Consider the following 19,177-nt stretch of genomic DNA (forward strand, 5'->3'; position numbering starts at 1 on the left):
AGAAGAAGAAGAAGTATACATTTGGGACTTCCCTGGTGGCGCAGTAGTTGAGAATCTGCCTGTCAATGCAGGGGACATGGGTTCGATCCCTGGTCCAGGAAGATCCCTCATGCTGCAGAGCAACTAAGCCTGTGCACCACAACTACTAAGCCTACACTCTAGAACCCACGAGCCACAACTACTGAAGCTGTGCATGAAGCCTGCACATGCCTAGAGCCCGTGCTCTGCAACAAGAGAAGCCACCGCAATGAGAAGCCCGCACATCGCAGCAAAGAGTAGCCCCGCTTGCCACAACTAGAGAAAAGCCCGCATGCAGCAATGAAGAGCCAACACAGCAATAATTAATTAATTAATAGGTGGTGCTCATTTTAAATAAAGAAATAAAGGGAAGACTGTCCACTCAGTTATTCTGTGTAACCACATGGTCAGGATCACAATTTCAGCCAGACACAACTTTCATATGTCCTCAAGCCCATCTGTATGTATGCAGTACAGTGTGGCAAGCAGAATGGTCATTTATTTCTCATTCAGTTGCCCAGGTCAAAAAACCCTGGAGTCATTCTTTTTTCTTTTCTTTTTTCTTTTTTTTGGCTGTGCCACGAGGCTTGCAGGGATCTTAGTTCCCCGACCAGGGATTGAACCCATGGCCACAGCAGTGAAGGAGCCAAATCCTAACCACGGACCACCAGGGAACTGCCCTTGGAGTCATTCTTGACTCTTTTCCCTCATATGGCATCCAACCATCAGCAAATTGTTAACTCCATCTTCAAAATATACCTAGAGAGACTTCCCTAGTGGTCCAGAGGTTAGGACTCCAAACTTCCAATGCAAAGGGCGCAGGTTTGATCCCTGGTCAGGGAACTATGATCCTACATGCACTGAGGCACGGCCAAAAAATTAGAAAAACAACCCCCCCCCCCCCCCCCCGCAGAATTTGACAACTTCTCCTTGCCTCCACTGTTTCTAACCCACTCTAAGGCATCTGAATTATGGCTACAGCATGCTAATAGGTCCGTCTGTTTCTGCTGTGGTTCCACCAACGTTCTATTCTCCATACGACAGCCAGAGTGGTCCTTTTGTAGGTCTTACAAAGTCCCACAGAATCTGTCTTCCTTCTTGCTCTGTGCCTTGTTTCTCACTACTGCTCTTCCCTTGATTCACATCAGTCTAGGCACATCGGCTTCTTTGTTCCTTGAACACAACTAAGCATAATTCTGCCTCAGGGCCCTTGAGCTTGCTTTTTCCTCTGCCCAGAATGCCCTCACCCCAGCTCTCTCTCACCTGGTTCAGGTCTCTGAACTGGTTCAGAGTCACCTGATCATTGAGGCCATCCCTAGTCACCCTAAAAATCAATCACCACCTCCCAGCAGCTTGCCTGTTCCTCTACCCCACTTCCACTCTGCTTTATGTTTCTCTCTGTATATCACTATATCTCCAGAGCTAGGAACAGTGCCTGACACAGTAGGCATTCAATAAATATTTGTTGAATGGCTGTGGATATAAAACAAACTGAAAAGCTGGATTTAAAAAAGAAAATGTTCCTGAGTCATTTTTCAATCTCACTCTGATCTGGTGTTCACTACACAACTTACTCTTTCTCTCTGGGGCAACTTAGTGCTAATTGTCAGGGCTCATCACCCTCGCCAATACACGTGCACATACACATACACATACACATATATACTCAGTCACATCCACTCACGTTGGCTCAGGCTGGAATCCAGTCTCCCCTAACTCCATCATCGCTCCATCCTCACTCTGCTCCAATAGCCAATGGCCCTGGTATTGCTCCAGATGTGTGAGCTCACATCTAGCAAGGGCTCCTTCTCTAACCCAGCTCTACTTCTCTCAAGGACTTCCTGACTTTGGCTCCATCAGATAAAGCAGTGAAGAGAAACTTTCTCTTCCTTCTCAACAATGCTTATCCCCTTTGAGTTCAGCTTCACCCCTGGCAGGGTTCACCCTCCCTCCTACATCTTATCATCTACAGGAAACTCTGATGACTGAGGAACTTGTGTTCATCAGAGTTTACTGGACAGAGATGTAAGAAAGGTAGGAAGGAAGCAGGGACAGAGGGAAGGAGGGAGGGAAGGAAGAAAGAAAGGAAGGGAGGGAGGGAGGAAGAGAGGAGGGGTGGGAGGAGGGGAGGGAGGGAGGCAAGGGGAGGGATGGGCAGGTGATGGAGAAAGAAGACAGACACAAACTCTGTCTGGGGGACAGAAAGATTACTTGTAAAATTACATTCCTTCCATTCCTGAAGTGGATGGCTACCTATATGGTCCATGGCTGAGCACTCTGAAAAATGAGCTCTTGCATCTCCTCCTTCAACCCTACCTGTTCAAGGATCGATTTTTAACCTGAGACAAAGCCCAGGTTTGGAGCTTTGTGTCACAGTTAGATGCTAAACTGTCATTTGTATATATTCCTAGGAGAGGTAATTGATTTAAAATCATGCAAAGGTAAAAATGACTAACATCAGATTTTTTTTTTAATGTTATTTTTTGGCTGCAGCATGCGGCAGGTGGGATCTTAGTTCCCTGACCAGGGATTGAACCTGTGCCCCCTGCAGAGGAAGCACAGAGTCTTAACCACTGGACAACCAGGGAAGTCCCTGATATCAGATTCTTAAGTCTTGCAAGGAAGAAGGGAAAGAGCTCTAGACACCTAAATGCAGTAGGTAGAGGATACCAGGTCATGGAAAAAGACCAAAAGAGGAGGTTAGAAGCTAAGCTGCATCTCCTATCCATCTCTGCTGAAGGCTGGACATGAAATGAGGAGGCAGAGGCTAGAAGGTGAGGCCCACACTTCATTAAGTCTGGGCTGCAGAACTCTCACTGGGACAACTCTATTTCTTTTTAAAAATTTATTTATTGGCTTGTTGGGTCTTCGTTGCTGCTCGTGGGCTTTCTCTAGTTGTGCCGAGCAGGGGCTGCTCTTTCTTGAGATGCGCAGGCTTCTTATTGCAGTGGCTTCTCTTGCTGCAGAGCATGGGCTCTAGGTGTGCGGGCTTCAATATTTGTGGCACATGGGCTCAGTAGTTGTGGCTTGTAGGCTCTAGAGCACAGGCTCAGTAGTTGTGGTGCACAGGCTTAGTTGCTCCATCGCATGTGGGATCTTCCCGGACCAGGGATCGAACCCATGTCCCCTGTATTGGCAGGCAGATTCTTAACCACTGTGCCACCAGGGAAGTCCCTGAGACAACTCTTGATTACATGTCAAACTGCTTTTGTTTGGGAGCAAGAGGAAAGAAAAGGGCCACTTGCACGGCAGGACGTTCAGAGATAGAGCATCTGGAAGACAAAAAATTTTGCTAAGTCTCTTCCCCAGAAATATCAATGGGAAACACGTTTTCTTTTATTCTGTCTTTGGCTTTGGCTTTGCCAGTGTGCTAGCTTCTAATTTCTGTCTCTGTTCCCCTCTGTCTCCACTATTGTGTTTTTCCTCTTTAATAATGATCAAGTCCAAAGAAACCTGAGAAGCCCCACTCCCAGTCACCCTTTCCTGAGTCACCAGGGACCCCCCCCCCCCCGGAAGTGCTGGGGATGGGCCCAAGTCTCTCTCGGTGTCAGGCCCACAGAGCACTAACATGGCCAGCGGCCAGTGTAAAGAACCAGGAAAGCTGGAGTCTGGGTGAGTTGGTTCTAAAGTCCACCCAGGACAGTTCAAATCCCCTGACACCCAGGGGGAGGGCCCTTCTCTCCAGTTGGGTCAGATTTTATGCAAGACATTTAGTATGTCAAAGTGTCAGTCTTTGGCCTTCGTGTCAGGTCTCCTAGGCCTGCCTGCAACTCCGCCCCTGGGTAAGCTTGGTGAGTGGAGCTCTCCACCACTTTCTCCTCCCAAACGTTGGACCCTTGACCTACCTACCTACCTGACTAGAGGCAAGAAAGATCAGTGCGGACTAGGAGCTTCTGAGGATACAGGAGTTAGAGAAAATAAATGGGAGACTGGCATTAAACGAAAAGAATTCAGAACTAGGGCCTCTCCCCAGTCTGACCCTCACAGCAGGGTAACTGAGGGGGGGTTAGGGAGCCTCGCCAACGCCAGTTCCCAAGGGGGCTGCAGGTCCAGCCTGGCCGAAGAGCGCCACCTGGCGGCCGGCCCCCCAACCTGTATTCTCTTTGCCCCAGCCCGAATTCTCGAAGCCAGAGGAAGACCTGGGCAGAACTGTCACCTCCTCCCCTACGTCACTCCGAGGACCCCGCCCCTGCCTGGAACGCGCCTCCTCCCGAGGGGACTGGCCCTAGCGCCTCCCCCGCAGAACTGCCGCCCTTCCTCCCTCTCGGGTTGAACGCTTCCCGGGTAGAAATCTGCTTAATGCTTCCCCCCCCCCCCCAGGGATCCGCCCCAACTCGTCGCCCACGGGGAGCCCGCCCTCCCCCATGGGAATCTGCCCTCGTCCTCTTCCCTCTTCCTCCCCTCTCGGCGATGGACTCCTCTGCTCCTCCCCACACCCTTACAGGGAGCCTCCTCCGGGCCACGGGACCCAGATCCAGGTTACTAACGAGGCCTCCCCTCCCCTGGTCCCGGAGGACCCCGCTGCCCCCAGCTCGGCCATCCGGCAGCCGGCCTCGCTTGCGTCCCACGCCCGCCGGTAGGCGGAGCTCCGCAGGCCCGGCCCCGGGGTGGGCTGTCCCATCGTGACGTCACTTCCGCCCGGGCCTGGCTGGGGTTCGGGCTCCGTGGGCCGAGGGGGGGGCACGGAGGTGGCAGCTGTGCGAGGAGGCGGTGCGGGAGGCCGAGGAGCTCACGCCCGGACCAATCCCGCGTCTCGGGCCGCAATCCCTGATCCTGCCGCGCACCGAGAGGCGAGACCGGCCGGATGGGCCGCTGAGCCCGGATCGGGGACCGGTGAGGCTCGAGCGGAGCGGGCAGCCGGTCCGGGGCGGGAGCGGCCCGCGGGTCTGCAGGGTCCCCGGGAGCCTGGGGATGCGGGGAGGGGAGCGGGTCAGGCCCGCCTTTCCTGCTCGCCCGGCAGGGAGGCAGGGTTCGGGGGGGCCGCCGCCAGGCGCGGAAGGGACAGTGAGGCCCGCCTGGGGGAGGCCTGGCAGCGGCCGGGTGTGAGGAGGGGGCGGGGTGGTTGGGGTCATTAATGGGGCGGAGGGCCGGCACTTGGGATTCGTATCCGGAAAGGTGGCGTCGGGGGAGGGGGAGTGCGCTTCTGTCCAGGGCTTTGGGAAGAGGATGGCTCTGAGTGGGGGAGGCAGAAAACAGGCTTAGAAAAATTTTCCGTGGTCCTTCGAAGAGAGGTTTGAAGAGCTCTGCTCTCCTTAGAGGATGATGGTAAACCCCAGGAGAAGGGTCTCCCTGGAGTTTAGGGGTCCAGTTACAGCATTTGGAAGGGACAGTGCTCTGAGAGTCCGTGCCCTGAGCGGGTGTGCAAAAAGCCTTGCTGCCTCCAACATTTGAGCCTCCACATCTTCACAGTGTGGAGCCCCCTGGAGCTAAAATCAGGATGTTCCGCTTCATGAGGGACGTGGAGCCCGAGGACCCCATGTTCCTGATGTGAGTATCCCCTCCCCCTCCTGCTCTAGAGCACGCACCCATTCCACTTCAGGTATCTGAGTAGTTGAGGCAGACATCTGGGTTCCCGTCGCAGACACTGATCACCTACTGGGTAGCCACTCAGCCCCAGCTCAGACTTCAAGGGGGAAATCTGTGCCCCTGGTTCCCTGTGCCTCTTCTCTTTGCGAGGGGGGTTGGAGGGTGATGACTGCTGGCCCTTCTGCCACCCACACTGTATACTCCCTGCGCAGGGACCCCTTTGCCATTCACCGTCAGCACATGAACCGGATGTTGTCAGGCGGCTTTGGATACAGCCCCTTCCTCAGCATCACAGATGGCAACATGCCAGGGACCAGGCCTGCCAGCCGCAGAATGCAGGTAATGGTGCTGCAGCAGACCTGAGACCTGAAAAAAGGTTACAGGTTGGTTAGTAAAGCCCTTGATTTTTCTTGCACAATGGCCAAGTTAGCAAGTGGAGTGCCTTCTAGGAGTGGGGAAAGGGGTCTGGAAAAACAGGCTTTGTGATCCTTTTGAGAGGAGGATGGAAAAGCAGTGAAAGCCATCAGCTTGGTTTGGGATGATAATGAGATAGGATATGGTCTCTCATTTCTGTTCCTTCCCTGTTCCTGTAGGCTGGGACTGTCTCTCCGTTCGGGATGCTGGGAATGGTGAGTCCTCATTTCCTTGCTTCCTTCCATCTCAGGCCCGCTCTATACCCTTAGATATTATTTCCAAATGTGCCTCTCTGGATAGCCTTATGGGTAACCCTAGAATCCTCACATAGTGTTCACAGAGCTCTGGGCCTGCTGTGTGCGGAGTCCTATGAGTTCACGATGTAACTTCCCAGCTTCTGTACTTCTAGGAGCCATGCCATTAGAAAGATATAATTATCTGGCAAAATGTGTTCTTTTAAGGAAGGAGGTGCTGTTGAAGGCCCAACTAGAGATGGTTTGTAGAAGATTTTTCTACAGCTTCAGAACCAACCCCTTTATAGGTTAGAATTCAGTAACGCTGGTTTGCTTCCTGAAGGTAGGAGGAAGTAGGGCAGCCAGGAGAAAAGGAAAATGGGATTGATTAGCAGCCACAGAGACTGAGGAGGAGGGCGGCGGTGTATGGGAAGAGAAGCATGGAGAGAGGCGCTCCTATTCTCGTCCTGTTCACGAGGAATGAGGACTAGCAGCTGCCAGATGTGAAGGAAGGGGAGAGAGGGAACGCTTAGCCACATAGCCTGTGGAAGCCTGAACACGGTAACCTCTGAGTGCAGCCTGCTCTGAGCGTGGCCCTGCTTCCCGACTCTCTTTTCCATCTCTGCTCCAGTCGGGCGGCTTCATGGACATGTTTGGGATGATGAACGACATGATTGGGAACATGGTAAGATTCTTGCCCCGTCCCATCCCCTTCCCCGGCCCTGTTCCCAGTGATGGCTGGTGACACCTTGAGTCCCCGGAGGCGGGAGTGGGGAAGGGCGTGCTTGTGAAGCGTGCAAGCTGGATAAGGCCACCGGACCCGGAGAGCGTGGGGTCCTGAGTGGGAAGCAGCAGTGTATCTTATGAAGGCTGCAGTTAAGGCTCCCTCTCTTCATGTCCTTCTGGCTTATTGTTGAACTCAGAGGAATTTAGGGGGTAATGATGAGTCCCGGTGTTTTCTCAGTTCTCACTTTTTGTGAGAAAGGTATGGGCAGGCAGAGGCAGCTGAAGGGAGGGATCCCTTCTCCAGAGGCGAACTGCTCCCCGCTCAGCCCTGCTCTTCCCTTCTCTCCTCAGGAGCACATGACAGCCGGAGGCAACTGCCAGACCTTTTCATCCTCCACGGTCATCTCCTACTCCAATACGGGTGACGGCGCCCCCAAGGTCTACCAAGAGACTTCAGAGATGCGCTCGGCCCCAGGCGGGGTGAGTTGGAGGGCTCTTTCCTCCTATGCAGAGGAGGTGTGATCAAATAGTTCCTATAGAAAACCTGGCTGCTTTTTTCAGGATCGGGTCCTGGGCGGTCTTTCTGGGCTGGCGTAGCCAGGCTGTGGAAGGAGCCGCTGAATGTGCTGTGCTCTGCCTCCCCCCAGATCCGGGAGACTCGGAGGACTGTGCGGGACTCGGACAGTGGGCTGGAGCAGATGTCCATCGGGCATCACATCCGAGACCGGGCTCATATCCTTCAGCGCTCCCGAAACCACCGCACGGGGGACCAGGAGGAACGGCAGGACTATATCAACCTGGATGAAAGTGAGCCTTCCTTCCCATTCCTCAGCCTGCCAAGTCCCGGTCCCGTGAGCTAGGAGGTAGCAGCTCTCTCTCCCTTCCTCCCTAGATGTTTCCTGGGCAAGGCTATGGACAAGCCCCACATTCTTAACTTACCTGGAGCCTTTTTGTCAGCTTAGGGCTAAGTCAGTGCTGGCAGCGTCCTCATCAAGGAGGGCATACGTTTTTACCTAAGTCAGATATTGATAGTAATCTACCTGTCTCCATCTGGATCTGTTTTTTTCCTTTCTTTTTACTTATGTTTTTCAAATCAACGAATACTTATTAAATACAGTGTGCACGGGACTGTGCTCTTTAGCTAAGTAATTATCCCATTCCTGATTTCCTGCTAGGGTTTCCAGGAACCATGTTGAATCCAAAGTTGCTAAATAAGTTGCCTCCCTCCCCCAGCACCCCCCCGCCCCAAGCCTTTCAGCCTTTGCCCTGGGATGTGGTCTTAGAGACTGTGGCTCAGGCCTGCGTCTGCCTCGGGAAGCCAGGCGTCACCCAGGTGTCATGTGTGGGCTCCATGTCCTCCTCAGGTGAGGCCGCAGCCTTTGATGATGAGTGGCGGAGGGAGACCTCCCGGTTCCGGCAGCAGCGCCCCCTGGAATTTCGGAGGCACGAGGCTTCAGGGGGTGGGGGACGAAGGGCGGAGGGGCCTCCCCGCCTGGCTATACAGGGACCCGAGGACTCCCCCTCCCGACAGTCCCGCCGCTACGACTGGTGAGGGCCCTGGGCCCTCGGCCTCTCTTCTTGTAAGTACCGCGGGGTGGGGGCGGCTGAGGTGCCAGGCGCGGGAGGGGTGGCGGGTGGACCACACACATCCCTCAGCCTTGAGGCACAAGCAGCCCGGGCGCCCGGCAGACAGCGCCTTTGCTAGCAGAAGTTTTCATTGGTACAGAAAGACAGAAGAATGCCCTCACTGGAAGAGAGAATGGGACCGAACCCCGGCTTTGATATTTTGTTTTCCTTTTGACTTGCGCTCCTCTCTTTTCCCCCTCCAGGTACAGGCTGTGAGGCTGAGAAATCATCCCCTGAAATAGCTTTTCCTCTTCAACTCCCACTCCCAATGTAATATTAAATTAACAGGCCAGCTGGCCCCCACCTCTCCCTGGGGGTCTCAGGGAGAACCTTTCGCTGCCCCTTTACCTAGTTTTTCCTCCTTTACTCTCCTTCCCATGGTGAGTCCACTTCCTCCTTATCCGCTAACTTGATTTTTCACTTTGCTGTTCCATCTCTGAACCTCCTTCCCTTCCCCATTCCACCCCTGCCATGCATTGAAGGAGCTTTTGGGGTGAGCTCTGGGTTTAGGGGCCTCAGGGACCCTGGATCTTTGCCCACCTCCTCCTCAGATTCCCTGCCGCAGGGGCCATAGCCCTGGTCCAGGGCTGTGTGTGGAGGGAGAGGACCGGTTCCCAACCCTTTTTCCCTTCCCACCCGCTACACATCACAAAAATCTTCCCCACACCCTTCTCTGCCTTCATTTTTTGATTTGTGCAACTTGTAACTAGGTGTTTATGGAATAAAGGAGAATGGAAAAAAGACCAAATAGGATTCTGGCTTTACTTTTTTTTCATCAGTTTATTTTATTGAAGTATAGTTGATGTAGAGTCATGTCTGGCTTTACTCTTGATCTTTTCGCTGTTCCATTTCAACCCTCCTGTCTCCTTCTAGTCACCTTCCCTTCCCTGTCTCCGTGCATGGCCTTCTTAACTCAAGTTCAAGCCCAGCACCTCAGTGGTAGCACAGTGGGGCTGTCAGAGCTCTGGTGGGTGAGAAGCCACAGTGGACGCGGCCAGGCTGGGCTGGGAGTGAGACCGGCGGCAGTTGTCCTGCCACCTACCTCGCTTTCACTGTACCTTCACTCATCACGGGGGTTGTGGGGCCCGCCTGTAGGCACCGGAGGAGTTTTCTGCCCCTTGTCCCTTGGGCTTGTTTCGGGCCCGGACTGTGGCTGGGAACACGTGTGGTGCAGAGCAGGAAGGAGCCTTAACAACCCCACTCAGGTCTTCAAAGGGGAGGAAGTCGGGTCAGCAGCATCCTTCAAACCCTGCAGCCCCCGTTGTTGAGAACCTGAGCCTGGGGAAGGAGACCAGAGAAGAAAACTAGCCTGGAACCTGAGCAGCACTGGACGGGCACAGGTTGCTCAAATTTCTCAAGACACTTGCTCCTGCTCAACCCAGCTCAGCAAATGGGTCTCCCTGTCCCTCCTGGGGACTCATCAGTGATGGCAAATTCTTGTGAGAGTCAGAGGGCAGTTTCTGCTTTGTAAACATCTGTCCTTGTCAGTTGGTAAATCAAAGGCAGAAACAGCCCACCCGAGGCTCCGGGCCCTCTCAGGGAAGAGGAATTTCCCTGTGTCCTTGAAGGACAAACAGATTCAAGAGGGTTTGTCTAGTCGCTCAACGAGCAGAGACACAGGTGAGCTCGGTAACCAGGCACTGACATCCTCTCCAGGGCGGGTGCTGAGTCTCAGTAAACAGGCCACTGAAGGTGCACCATGAGGGTCAACGGAACCAACCAAGGGGCTAAAAGAATCCAGGAATCCTAGAAGTCAGACAGGCAGAGAGGATGCACCTCCACCTGCCCCTGAACTGTAGATGACAGAAATCAAAGCGTCCACAGACCTCAGCCTCCAGTGTAACGTGTGCTCTGTCCAGATTGTACAGAATTCCTTCCTCTGGGAGTGGGAGGAGCTGTCGTCAGTCTCCTGAGGAGGCGGCTCCTCAGCTCAGCTCTGCCACCAGCCCAGCCATGTGGCCTTGAGCAGGTCCCTCCCATACCTGGATGTCAGCTCTGGGGGTCCCTTCTCACTACAAAATCTTAGGCTACAGCTCAAGCCCAACCTCTCAACCTGGACTCCACTTCCAGTGCCCACGTTTCTGGGCACAGTTCTGAGTGGGGGCTGGAGCAGGGCAAGGGTTGCCCTGGTTTCAATCCAGGTGAGTCATCCAGTGTTTCACAAGCTTTCCCATTTAGGTCCTGGCTTCAGACACATGAATCAATCAATTTCCACCGCTGCTCCCTGCTCTTGAGTCAGGACCACCCTGCAACCCAGCACGTAGTCGTAGGGCCTGTGATGGTATTTTTCAGCAAGGGTACGTGGTGGGAAATTGGGTGTTAGCAAAATTGAGAGAGATGCTCTAGAAGCAGCCCCAGGCACGGTCCTGACGTGTCCGCAATGTGGGGTGAGGGCCAGGGAGCAGACACAGGAAAGGACTCTCAGGAAGAATGCTAACATTTTATTTCTGGGTCCGCTCTCTAGAATGGCCCAGTCTCCTTCACAATGGCCCCTCAATCCCCACCCCCAGTCCTCGGCCTGACAGGTGTCCAGAGGACAAGGCCAGACTCACTTGGACTACTTCCTCCACCCCAGAAAATTACAGGTTGGGAGAGGCTGGTACTTGGAGGGAGACTGTGAGGGAGAGGAGTGAAATTACAACTATAGACCGGCACCAGCAAGCCTAGGCCCCACTGCTTACCTCTGACCCTGGGGAAGAGTCTTAATCTAGGGTCGGTTTCCTGCTTTGTAAAATGGACCTTTTCCCAGGTGCTGGTGGCAGTGGGGACGTGGATTCATATCTCAGAATTATGAGAATGAGGTAAGTTAGTACAGAGGAGGCATTTGACACAGTGCATGGGATACAGATGTCTGATTTTGCTCCATTATCCGGCCCCTGTCCTGCACCTTCATTGCTTTCGGGTGGCCCTCATGCCCAGTTCCATCCTCAGGATGCCGGAAATACCTCCAGATGTAGCCTGGAAATCATCCTTCCGGCCTTGCATCAGCCTCCAGCCCTCGGTTCTCCCAGCTACCGACTGTTATCTTTCACCTTTTCATGACCAACATGTAGAAATGTTCGGGGCCGCGCTGAGCCAGCCCTGCTTGCAGTTTGGGAGTTTTCCCCTCTTAGGGTAACACAGGGTCTCAAGTCCTAGTAACACCCTTTACCCAGTGTCCCCTTCCTCTGCCCAGTGCCCAAGTTCTATAAACAGGTTACCCAGAGAACCAGGAGCTGATCCACAAGAAGAACCCAGTGTCCAGCCTCCCGTCCCCCGTATTCCAAGTCCATTTAACTCCATAGACCTGTCCTGCCTTGAGGCTCTGAGTTTTGGGAATGGGTCATTCCTAGGCTGAGGGAGCAGCGAAGGTCAAGGATTCCTTCTCCCAGGCCACTACAGTGGGCCAGGCATAAGAAAAATGTAGCCTTTACCTCTCCCTCTCTCAGACATCAGTGAGGTCTTCGGACAGGAGAAGCGGGAGCCAGGAGAGGTGGCACTAGGAGGAGAGATGAAGATGGCACAGTTAGGCACAGGAGGGGCCGAGAGGTAAGAAACCAGTGCAGAGACGGGGCACAGGGAGAGACCTGGCGTAGCTGCTTCCCCAAAGGAGCCTCCCAACTACCCTCCGTCCCCAGGGAGAGCCTGCGGTGGTGGGCACAGAGCTGGAGTGGCTCGAGGGAAGGGTACCTGAGGGGCCTGGGATGCAGAGGCTGGCAGAGCTGTGGTAGAAGCTGGGCCTGAAGCCCCCCTGTGCAGAGAGTGCTGACGGCTGTGAGCCTTCCCAGCCTCAGTGTCTGGCCTTAAATTGTATCTCCAGGGAGACAGGGAGAAGCAGGGAGTCCTTCCCCTACGGGCTCCGCTGCCCCCCACCCCGACCCCCTGGACCATCCCTGAGATGAGCTGGGTCAGCAGTCAGTGTTCCTTCAGCTTTCTCTGCCCTTTGTGATTCTTCTTCCCTGAAGAATTATCTTGAAGGTAGGAATTGGGTGCTGCCCTGGTTTCTCCCAGCATCCCTCCCATCCTCTTCAGCTGCTCTGTCACCTGCCAGCTGGACAGCTTGCAGGTTCTGAACCATTATCCCCAGGATGTCAGTGTCCTCCAGCTGGGAGGCCAACTAAGTGTCTGAGGGTCTGCAGCCAAGACATTTGGACACAAGAAGCTGGAGGATGGGAAAGGGCCGCAGAGATGGGATTGAGTCTCTATCAGAAGGAGCAGAAATACCCTAGGAAAAGTCAGTGTAATAGGGAGGTGGGAAGTGGTTTGATGAAAGTAAACAAAGCTAGATTCTTAGAAAACCACTGGCGAACATAAAGATATCCTAGATTTGGGGTGGGAGGAATTCCCAATTCACAGGGAACGTGGCACACAAGGACAGAAGCTGATTCTCAATACAGATAGACCTTAATTCAAGCAAACCCAGTATATGATATAAATAACAATTTGAGAGTTGAAATAGACCTTTGAGATCGCCTTCTCTGACGTTCCCCAAAGTGGCAGCAGAGCAGAATCACTACCCCAGACCCACTAACGCAGAATCATGAGGTTGGAGAGGATTCCAATGCAGCTTAGCAACAATTACAGATGCCATCCAACCCCCCCGCTCCTATTTCAGTGCTTAAGTAACAGGTGACTTGTTGAATATCATACAACTACCCAGCAGCACTCAAGAGCCAGGACTCAAAGTCCAGACTGATACTAATGTGCCGTATGGCATGATTCACCGTGGGGGGCCTTTAAATAGAAAGTTCCTTGATGTTTTTTGTCTTACAGCATGTGGGATCTTAGTTCCCCGACCAAGGATCAAACCTGTGCCCCCTGCATTGGAAGCACCGAGTCTTATCCACTGTTCCATCAGAGAAGTCCCTTTTGATGAGATTTTAAAATTTCAAATTTATATTAACATTTACCCAAGTAACAGCATAGTGTTTCAAGTGATGGATGCCAGTAGCCCAGAATGTCTGTTTTATTCTCTCTCTCTATATATATATGTGTGTGTGTATATATATATATTAAATTTATTGGCTGCGTTGGGTCTTCTTTGCTGTGCATGGGATTTCTCTAGTTGTGGGGAGCTGGGGCTACTCTCTGTTGTGGTGCACAGGCTTCTTTTGTTGCAGGGCACTGGCTCTAGGCACGCAGGCTTCAGTAGTTGTGGAGCACGGGCTTAGTTGCTCCGCGGCATGTGGGATCTTCCCAGACCAGGGCGCGAACCCGTGTCCCCTGCATCGGCAGGCAGATTCTTAACCACTGCGCCACCAGGGAAGTCCCTCAATATTTTTTTAACACACAATAAAATTGCTGTGTGTGTGTGTTCTATGAGTCTGAACATATGAGATTTGTGTGAGCACCACCACAATCAGGGTCGCAACAGTTCCATCCCCCCCCACACCCCCTGCTGCCGCTCCTTTGTGGCCACCCCCTCCCTCCAGTCCTAACCCTCGGCAACCACTGCTTTGTTCAGCATTGCTATAGTTGTACCACTTCCAGAATGTCACACAGAGAAATCATACGCAGGCATACCTTGTTTTATTGTGCCTTCTGTATTATACTTCACAGATACTGTGGGTTTTTTTTTTTACAAATTGGACATTTGTAGAAACCCAGCGCGGAGCAAGTCCATCAGTACTATTTTTCCAACAGAATTGGCTCATGTCTCTGTGTCACATTTGGGTAATTCTGGCAATATTTCAAACTTCCTCATTGTTATTATATTTGTGGCGGTGATCTGTGATCAGTGATCTTTGATGTTACTATTGCAGAAAGATTATGACTTGCTACAGGCTCAGATGATGGTTAGCATTTTTTAGCAATGAAGGATTTTTTAAAAAATATTTATTTACTTTAGGCTGCGCTGGGTCTTAGTTGCAGCATGTTTAGTTGTGGCAGGCGGACTCTTAGTTGTGGCACATGCACTCTTAGGCATGCATGTGGGATCTAGTTCCCCCACCAGGGGTGGAACCCTGGCCCCCTGCATTGGGAGCTTGTAGTCTTACCCTCTGGGCCACCAGGAAAGTCCCAGCAATGAAGTTTTTTGTTTGTTTGTTTAGCAATGAAGTATTTTTAAAGGTATGTACATTTTCTTAGACATGATGCCAGTGCACATATTATAGACAACAGTATAGTGTAAACATAACTTTTATATGCACTGGGAAACTATAAAATTCATGTGACTCGCTCTGGAACCGGGAATAAAGATATTTCCTGTGGTATATAGCCTTTCGAGAATGGCTCTTAACACTCAGCATAATACCTTTTAGATGCACTCACGTTGTTGTGTATTATAGTTCACTCCTTCCTGTTGCTGAGTACTATTCTACTGTGTGTTTATAGTTTATCCATTCATTTGTCAAAGAATGTTCAAGTTCCAGTTTTTTCCAGTTTTTGGCAATTATGAACAGAACTGCCATAACAATCATGCACACATGTGTGGACATGTTTTAATTTCTTTAGGAGTAAAATGGCACGGGATTGCTAGGTCACATGGTAAGTGCATATTTAACTTTGTGAGAAAATGTCAAACTGTTTCCCAGAGTGGCTGCACCATTTTGCTTTCCCATCAGCAATGTAGGAAGACTTCCAGTTGCTTTGTGTCCTTGCCTTCAGTAGGTATTGTCAGTTTTTATTTTATTTTACCCATCCTATTAGATGTGTGGGTATCCTTTTACTCACAGTGAGATATTTATAAACATTTCACCATGGTATTAATTTGTATTTCTCTGATGATTAATGATGTTGAACATCCTTTCATGTGCTTATTTATCATCATTTTAGCCTCTTTGATGAAGTGTCTAAGTCTTTCAGCCATTTTTTCAAAATTGGGGTGCATATTTTCTTATTGTCGAGTTTTAAGATTTCCTCGTATATTCTGGTTAGAAGTCTTTTGTAAGATAGGGATTTGCAAATATTTTCTCCCATTCTGTGGTTCGTCTTTTCCTCCTCTTTTTTTTTTCTTTGAGAACTTTTATTGAGATACAATTTTCATACAATAAACTGCATATATTTAAAATGTACAATTTGATAGTTTTTTTCTTATTAGTAATGTACATATGGCAATCCCAATCTCCCAACCGGTTGATTTGTACCATTTTTCTATATTCCGCACATTTGTGTTAATAAATGATATTTGTTTTTCTCTTTCTTCCTCCTCGATGTTGGAAAAGTTTTGTATTTTTTCCAAAGCAAAAATTCTGAATTTTTTTTCTTTTAAAGAGAGTTTTATTGAGACATAGTTGACATACAATAAACTGCATATATTTAAAGTGTACAATTTGATATTTTTTTTCTTAGTCATCTAATTCATACAAAAGTTCTGAATTTTGATAAAGTCCTACTTACCACTTTTTTCTTTTATGAATCATATTTTTGGTGTCATATCTAAGAACACTTTGCCTAACTCCTGGTAACTACTCTTTTCTTCTGTTATCTTCTGAAAGTTTTATAGTTGTACATTTATATTTACATCTGTCTTCTTGGTTGAGTTTTGGTAGCTTGTGGCTTTTCAGAATTGGTCCATTTCGTTTAAGTTGTTGAATTTTGTATAGAATTATCTGTAGTATTCCCTTACTAACCTTTTAATGTCTGTGGTATGTGCAGTCATATCTCCTTTTATTCCTGATATTGATTATTTGTATCTTCTCTCTTTTCTTTCTCTCTCTTTTTTTTTCTTTTTGCTTAGTATGGCTAGAGGTTTATTGATTTTATTGATCATTTCAAAGAATCCATTTCTTGTCTCACTGATTTTTTTCTTTTTCTGTTTTCAATTTCATTATTTTCTGTGCTTGTGATTTCCTTCTACTTGCTTTCTGCTATTTTTGCTCTTCTTTAAGTACCTTCTCAAGGTAGAAATGCAGATTGTTGACTTCAGAACTTCTTTAACTGCATCTCATATATTTTGATATTTTGTATTTTCCTTTTTGTTAAGTTCACAATATTTTCTTTTCTTTTCTTTCTTTTTTTTTTTTTTTTTTTTTGAGACCACCTCTTTGATCTATGGGTTTAGAAGTCTGTTGTTTAGTTTCCAAGTGTTTGGCAATTTCCCTGCTATCTTTCTATTATTGGTTTCTAGTTTTAATTCCATTGTGGTCAGAAAACATACTTTGTGTGACCTTAACTCTTTTAAATTTGTTGAGTTTGTTTTATGACCCAGGATATAGTCTATCTTGGTAAATGTTCCACGTGTACTTGGGGGAAAAAAGTGTATTCTGCTGTGTGGGTGGAGTGTTCTATAAATCTCAGTTCCTATTTTTGGTTGATGGCATCATTCAGTTCTATATATTTCTATGTATTTGCTGATTTTCTATTTACTTGTTCTGTTGATTACTGGAAGAGCAGTTTTGACATTTTTTCCCCTATAATTGTGGACTTGTCCACTTTATCCTTGATATCTATCAGGTTGTGCTTCATGTATTTTGAAGCTCTACAGAGGCAGAAACATTTAGAATTATATCTTCTTGGAAAACAGAAGTTTTTATCAATGTTCTCCAATGTTCTTCCTTATCCCTGGTAATTTTCTTTGCTGTGAAGTTAATTTGTCTGATATTACTACAGTCACTTCAGCTTTCCTTTGATTAATGTATTTGTATGGTACATCTTTTCCCACCTTTTACTTTTTTTTTTTATTTTTTTTTTAATGTTTTTTTTTGTTTGTTGTTGTTGTTGTTGTTGTTGTTGTTTTTTGGCACACAGGCTTAGTTGCTCCGCGGCATGTGGGATCTTCCTGGAGCAGGGATTGAACTCATGTCCTCTACATTGGCAGGCGGATTCCCAACCACTGTGCCACCTAGGAAGCCCCCATCTTTTACTTTTAAACCACCCATGTCATACTTAAGAACTTTTTTTTTGAATGAAACACATAGTTGTACCTTGTTTTTTAAAAATCCATTTTGATAATTTCTGTCTTTCAATTCGTATACTTAGGCTACTTATATTTAATATAATTATGTTTGGATTTATTTCTATCCATTTATTCTTTGTTTCTGCTTTGTCCTCTGTTTATATTTCCACTATGTCTACATTCCAGCCTTCTTTTGGTTTATTTGGGTACCATTTACTATTCCACTTTAGTGATTTTTTCACTAATTAAAAAAAATTATTTATTTTTGGCTGCATTGCGTCTTTGTTGCTGTGTGTGGGCTTTCTGTAGCTGTGGCTTGTGGAGGCTACTCTTCATTGGAGTCTGTGGGCTTCTTAGTGCTGTGGCTTCTCTTGTTATGGAGCATGGGCTCTAGGCATGCGTACTTCAGTAGTTGCAGCACGTGGACTCAGTAGTTGTGGTTCTTGGGCCCTAGAGCACAGGCTCAGTAGTTGTAGTATATAGGCTTCGTTGCTTAATGGCATGTGGGATCTTCCCTGACCAGGGGCTCAAACCCGTGTCCCTTGCATTGGCAGGCAGATTCTTAACCATTATGCCACCAGGGAAGTCCCTCACTAATTTTTAAGTGGTTGCTCTAGGGCAGGATTGGCAAGCTTTTTCAGTAAAGGGCTAGATAGTAAATATGTTGGGCTTTGCAGGCCACACAGTATCTGTTACAACACTCAATTCTGACACCACAGTGTGGAATCAGTCACACATGATATGTGAATGAATTAACTGTAACTATGTTCCAATAAAATTTTATTTACAAAAACAGGCAGTGGGCTGGATTTGGCCTGTGGACTATGGTGTACTAACCCCTGCTCTGGGGATTATAAAATATCATATGCTCAGTCTGCTGAGAACAAGTATCTCACCAATTCCTTTTAAGTGTAGAAACTTGACCATCACCCAGGTCCCTTTACTTTCACTCCTTTGTGTTGTAGTTGTCATATGTATTACACCTAAGAGACTGAAAACCCTGTTGGATGGCTTCATCATTTTTACTTTTAACAGTAATAAACATTTTAAATAACTGAAGAGGAAAACAATCTGTATTCACCATCTGTTGCTCTTCCTTTTTTCTTGATGTCCCAAGTGTCTGCTGTTATTATTTCTCTTCTGTCTCAAGAACACCCTTTAGCATTTCTTTTATATAGATCTGGTGGTAGCAAATTCTCATACTTTTCCTCCACCTAAGAATGTCTTTATCTTACATCATTCCTGAGTGATATTTTCATTGCATGCAGAATTTTGAGTTGACAGTGTTCTTTCAGCACTTTAAGTGCTGTTCCAGTTTATTCTGGCTTCCATAGTTGCTAATAAGAAATCTGCAGTAATTGGAGTCATTGTTTTCCTGTATGAAATGCACTGTTTTTCTCTGGATGCTCTTAGAATATTTTTCTTTAATTTTCAGCAATGATTATGATGTGTCTGGTCATGGATTTCTTTTGAGTATATCCTGTTCGCTCTCACCAAGCTTCTTGAATCTGTATGTTTGTCTTTGGCAAATTTGGGACATTTTTAACTGTGATTTCTTCTAATAATTTTTCTGTTCCATATTTTTCTCCTTACCTTCTGAGACTCTGTTGACACAAGTGTTAGACCTTTTAGTACTGTCCCACAGGTCCCTGAGACTCTGATGTGTGTGTGTGTTTAAATTTATTTATTTATTTATTTATTTATTGGCTGTGTTGGGTCTTCCTTGCTGCACACGGGCTTTCTCTGGTTATGGCGAGCAGGGACTACTCTTTGTTGTAGTGCACGGGCTCCTCATTGCCATGGCTTCTCTTGTTGCAAA

General features: G+C 48.6%; 1 protein-coding gene across 1 annotated transcript; it reads left to right on the top strand.

The window, feature by feature from the left end:
• The first annotated feature begins 4,643 nt into the window (after positions 1 to 4,643).
• MLF2 (myeloid leukemia factor 2) lies at positions 4,644 to 9,285 on the top strand. Its single transcript, XM_057702839.1, has 9 exons — positions 4,644 to 4,851; positions 5,428 to 5,505; positions 5,757 to 5,883; positions 6,138 to 6,173; positions 6,823 to 6,876; positions 7,269 to 7,397; positions 7,565 to 7,724; positions 8,282 to 8,497; positions 8,747 to 9,285. Exons 2-8 carry the CDS (start codon positions 5,456 to 5,458, stop codon positions 8,467 to 8,469), a joined length of 744 nt encoding a protein of 247 aa, XP_057558822.1. The 5' UTR covers positions 4,644 to 4,851; positions 5,428 to 5,455; the 3' UTR covers positions 8,470 to 8,497; positions 8,747 to 9,285.
• Positions 9,286 to 19,177: the final 9,892 nt, after the last annotated feature.

The sequence above is a fragment of the Hippopotamus amphibius genome, chromosome 12 (assembly GCF_030028045.1).
Source record: "Hippopotamus amphibius kiboko isolate mHipAmp2 chromosome 12, mHipAmp2.hap2, whole genome shotgun sequence".
NCBI lineage: Eukaryota > Metazoa > Chordata > Mammalia > Artiodactyla > Hippopotamidae > Hippopotamus > Hippopotamus amphibius.

Bases quoted from the DNA above. Each gene is read 5' to 3' on its own strand.
- MLF2 (XM_057702839.1), top strand. From the start codon at position 5,456: ATGTTCCGCTTCATGAGGGACGTGGAGCCCGAGGACCCCATGTTCCTG. The intron at 6,174-6,822 runs GTGAGTCCTCAT...TCTCTGCTCCAG, and splicing joins CGTTCGGGATGCTGGGAATG to TCGGGCGGCTTCATGGACAT. The intron at 7,398-7,564 runs GTGAGTTGGAGG...GCCTCCCCCCAG, and splicing joins TGCGCTCGGCCCCAGGCGGG to ATCCGGGAGACTCGGAGGAC.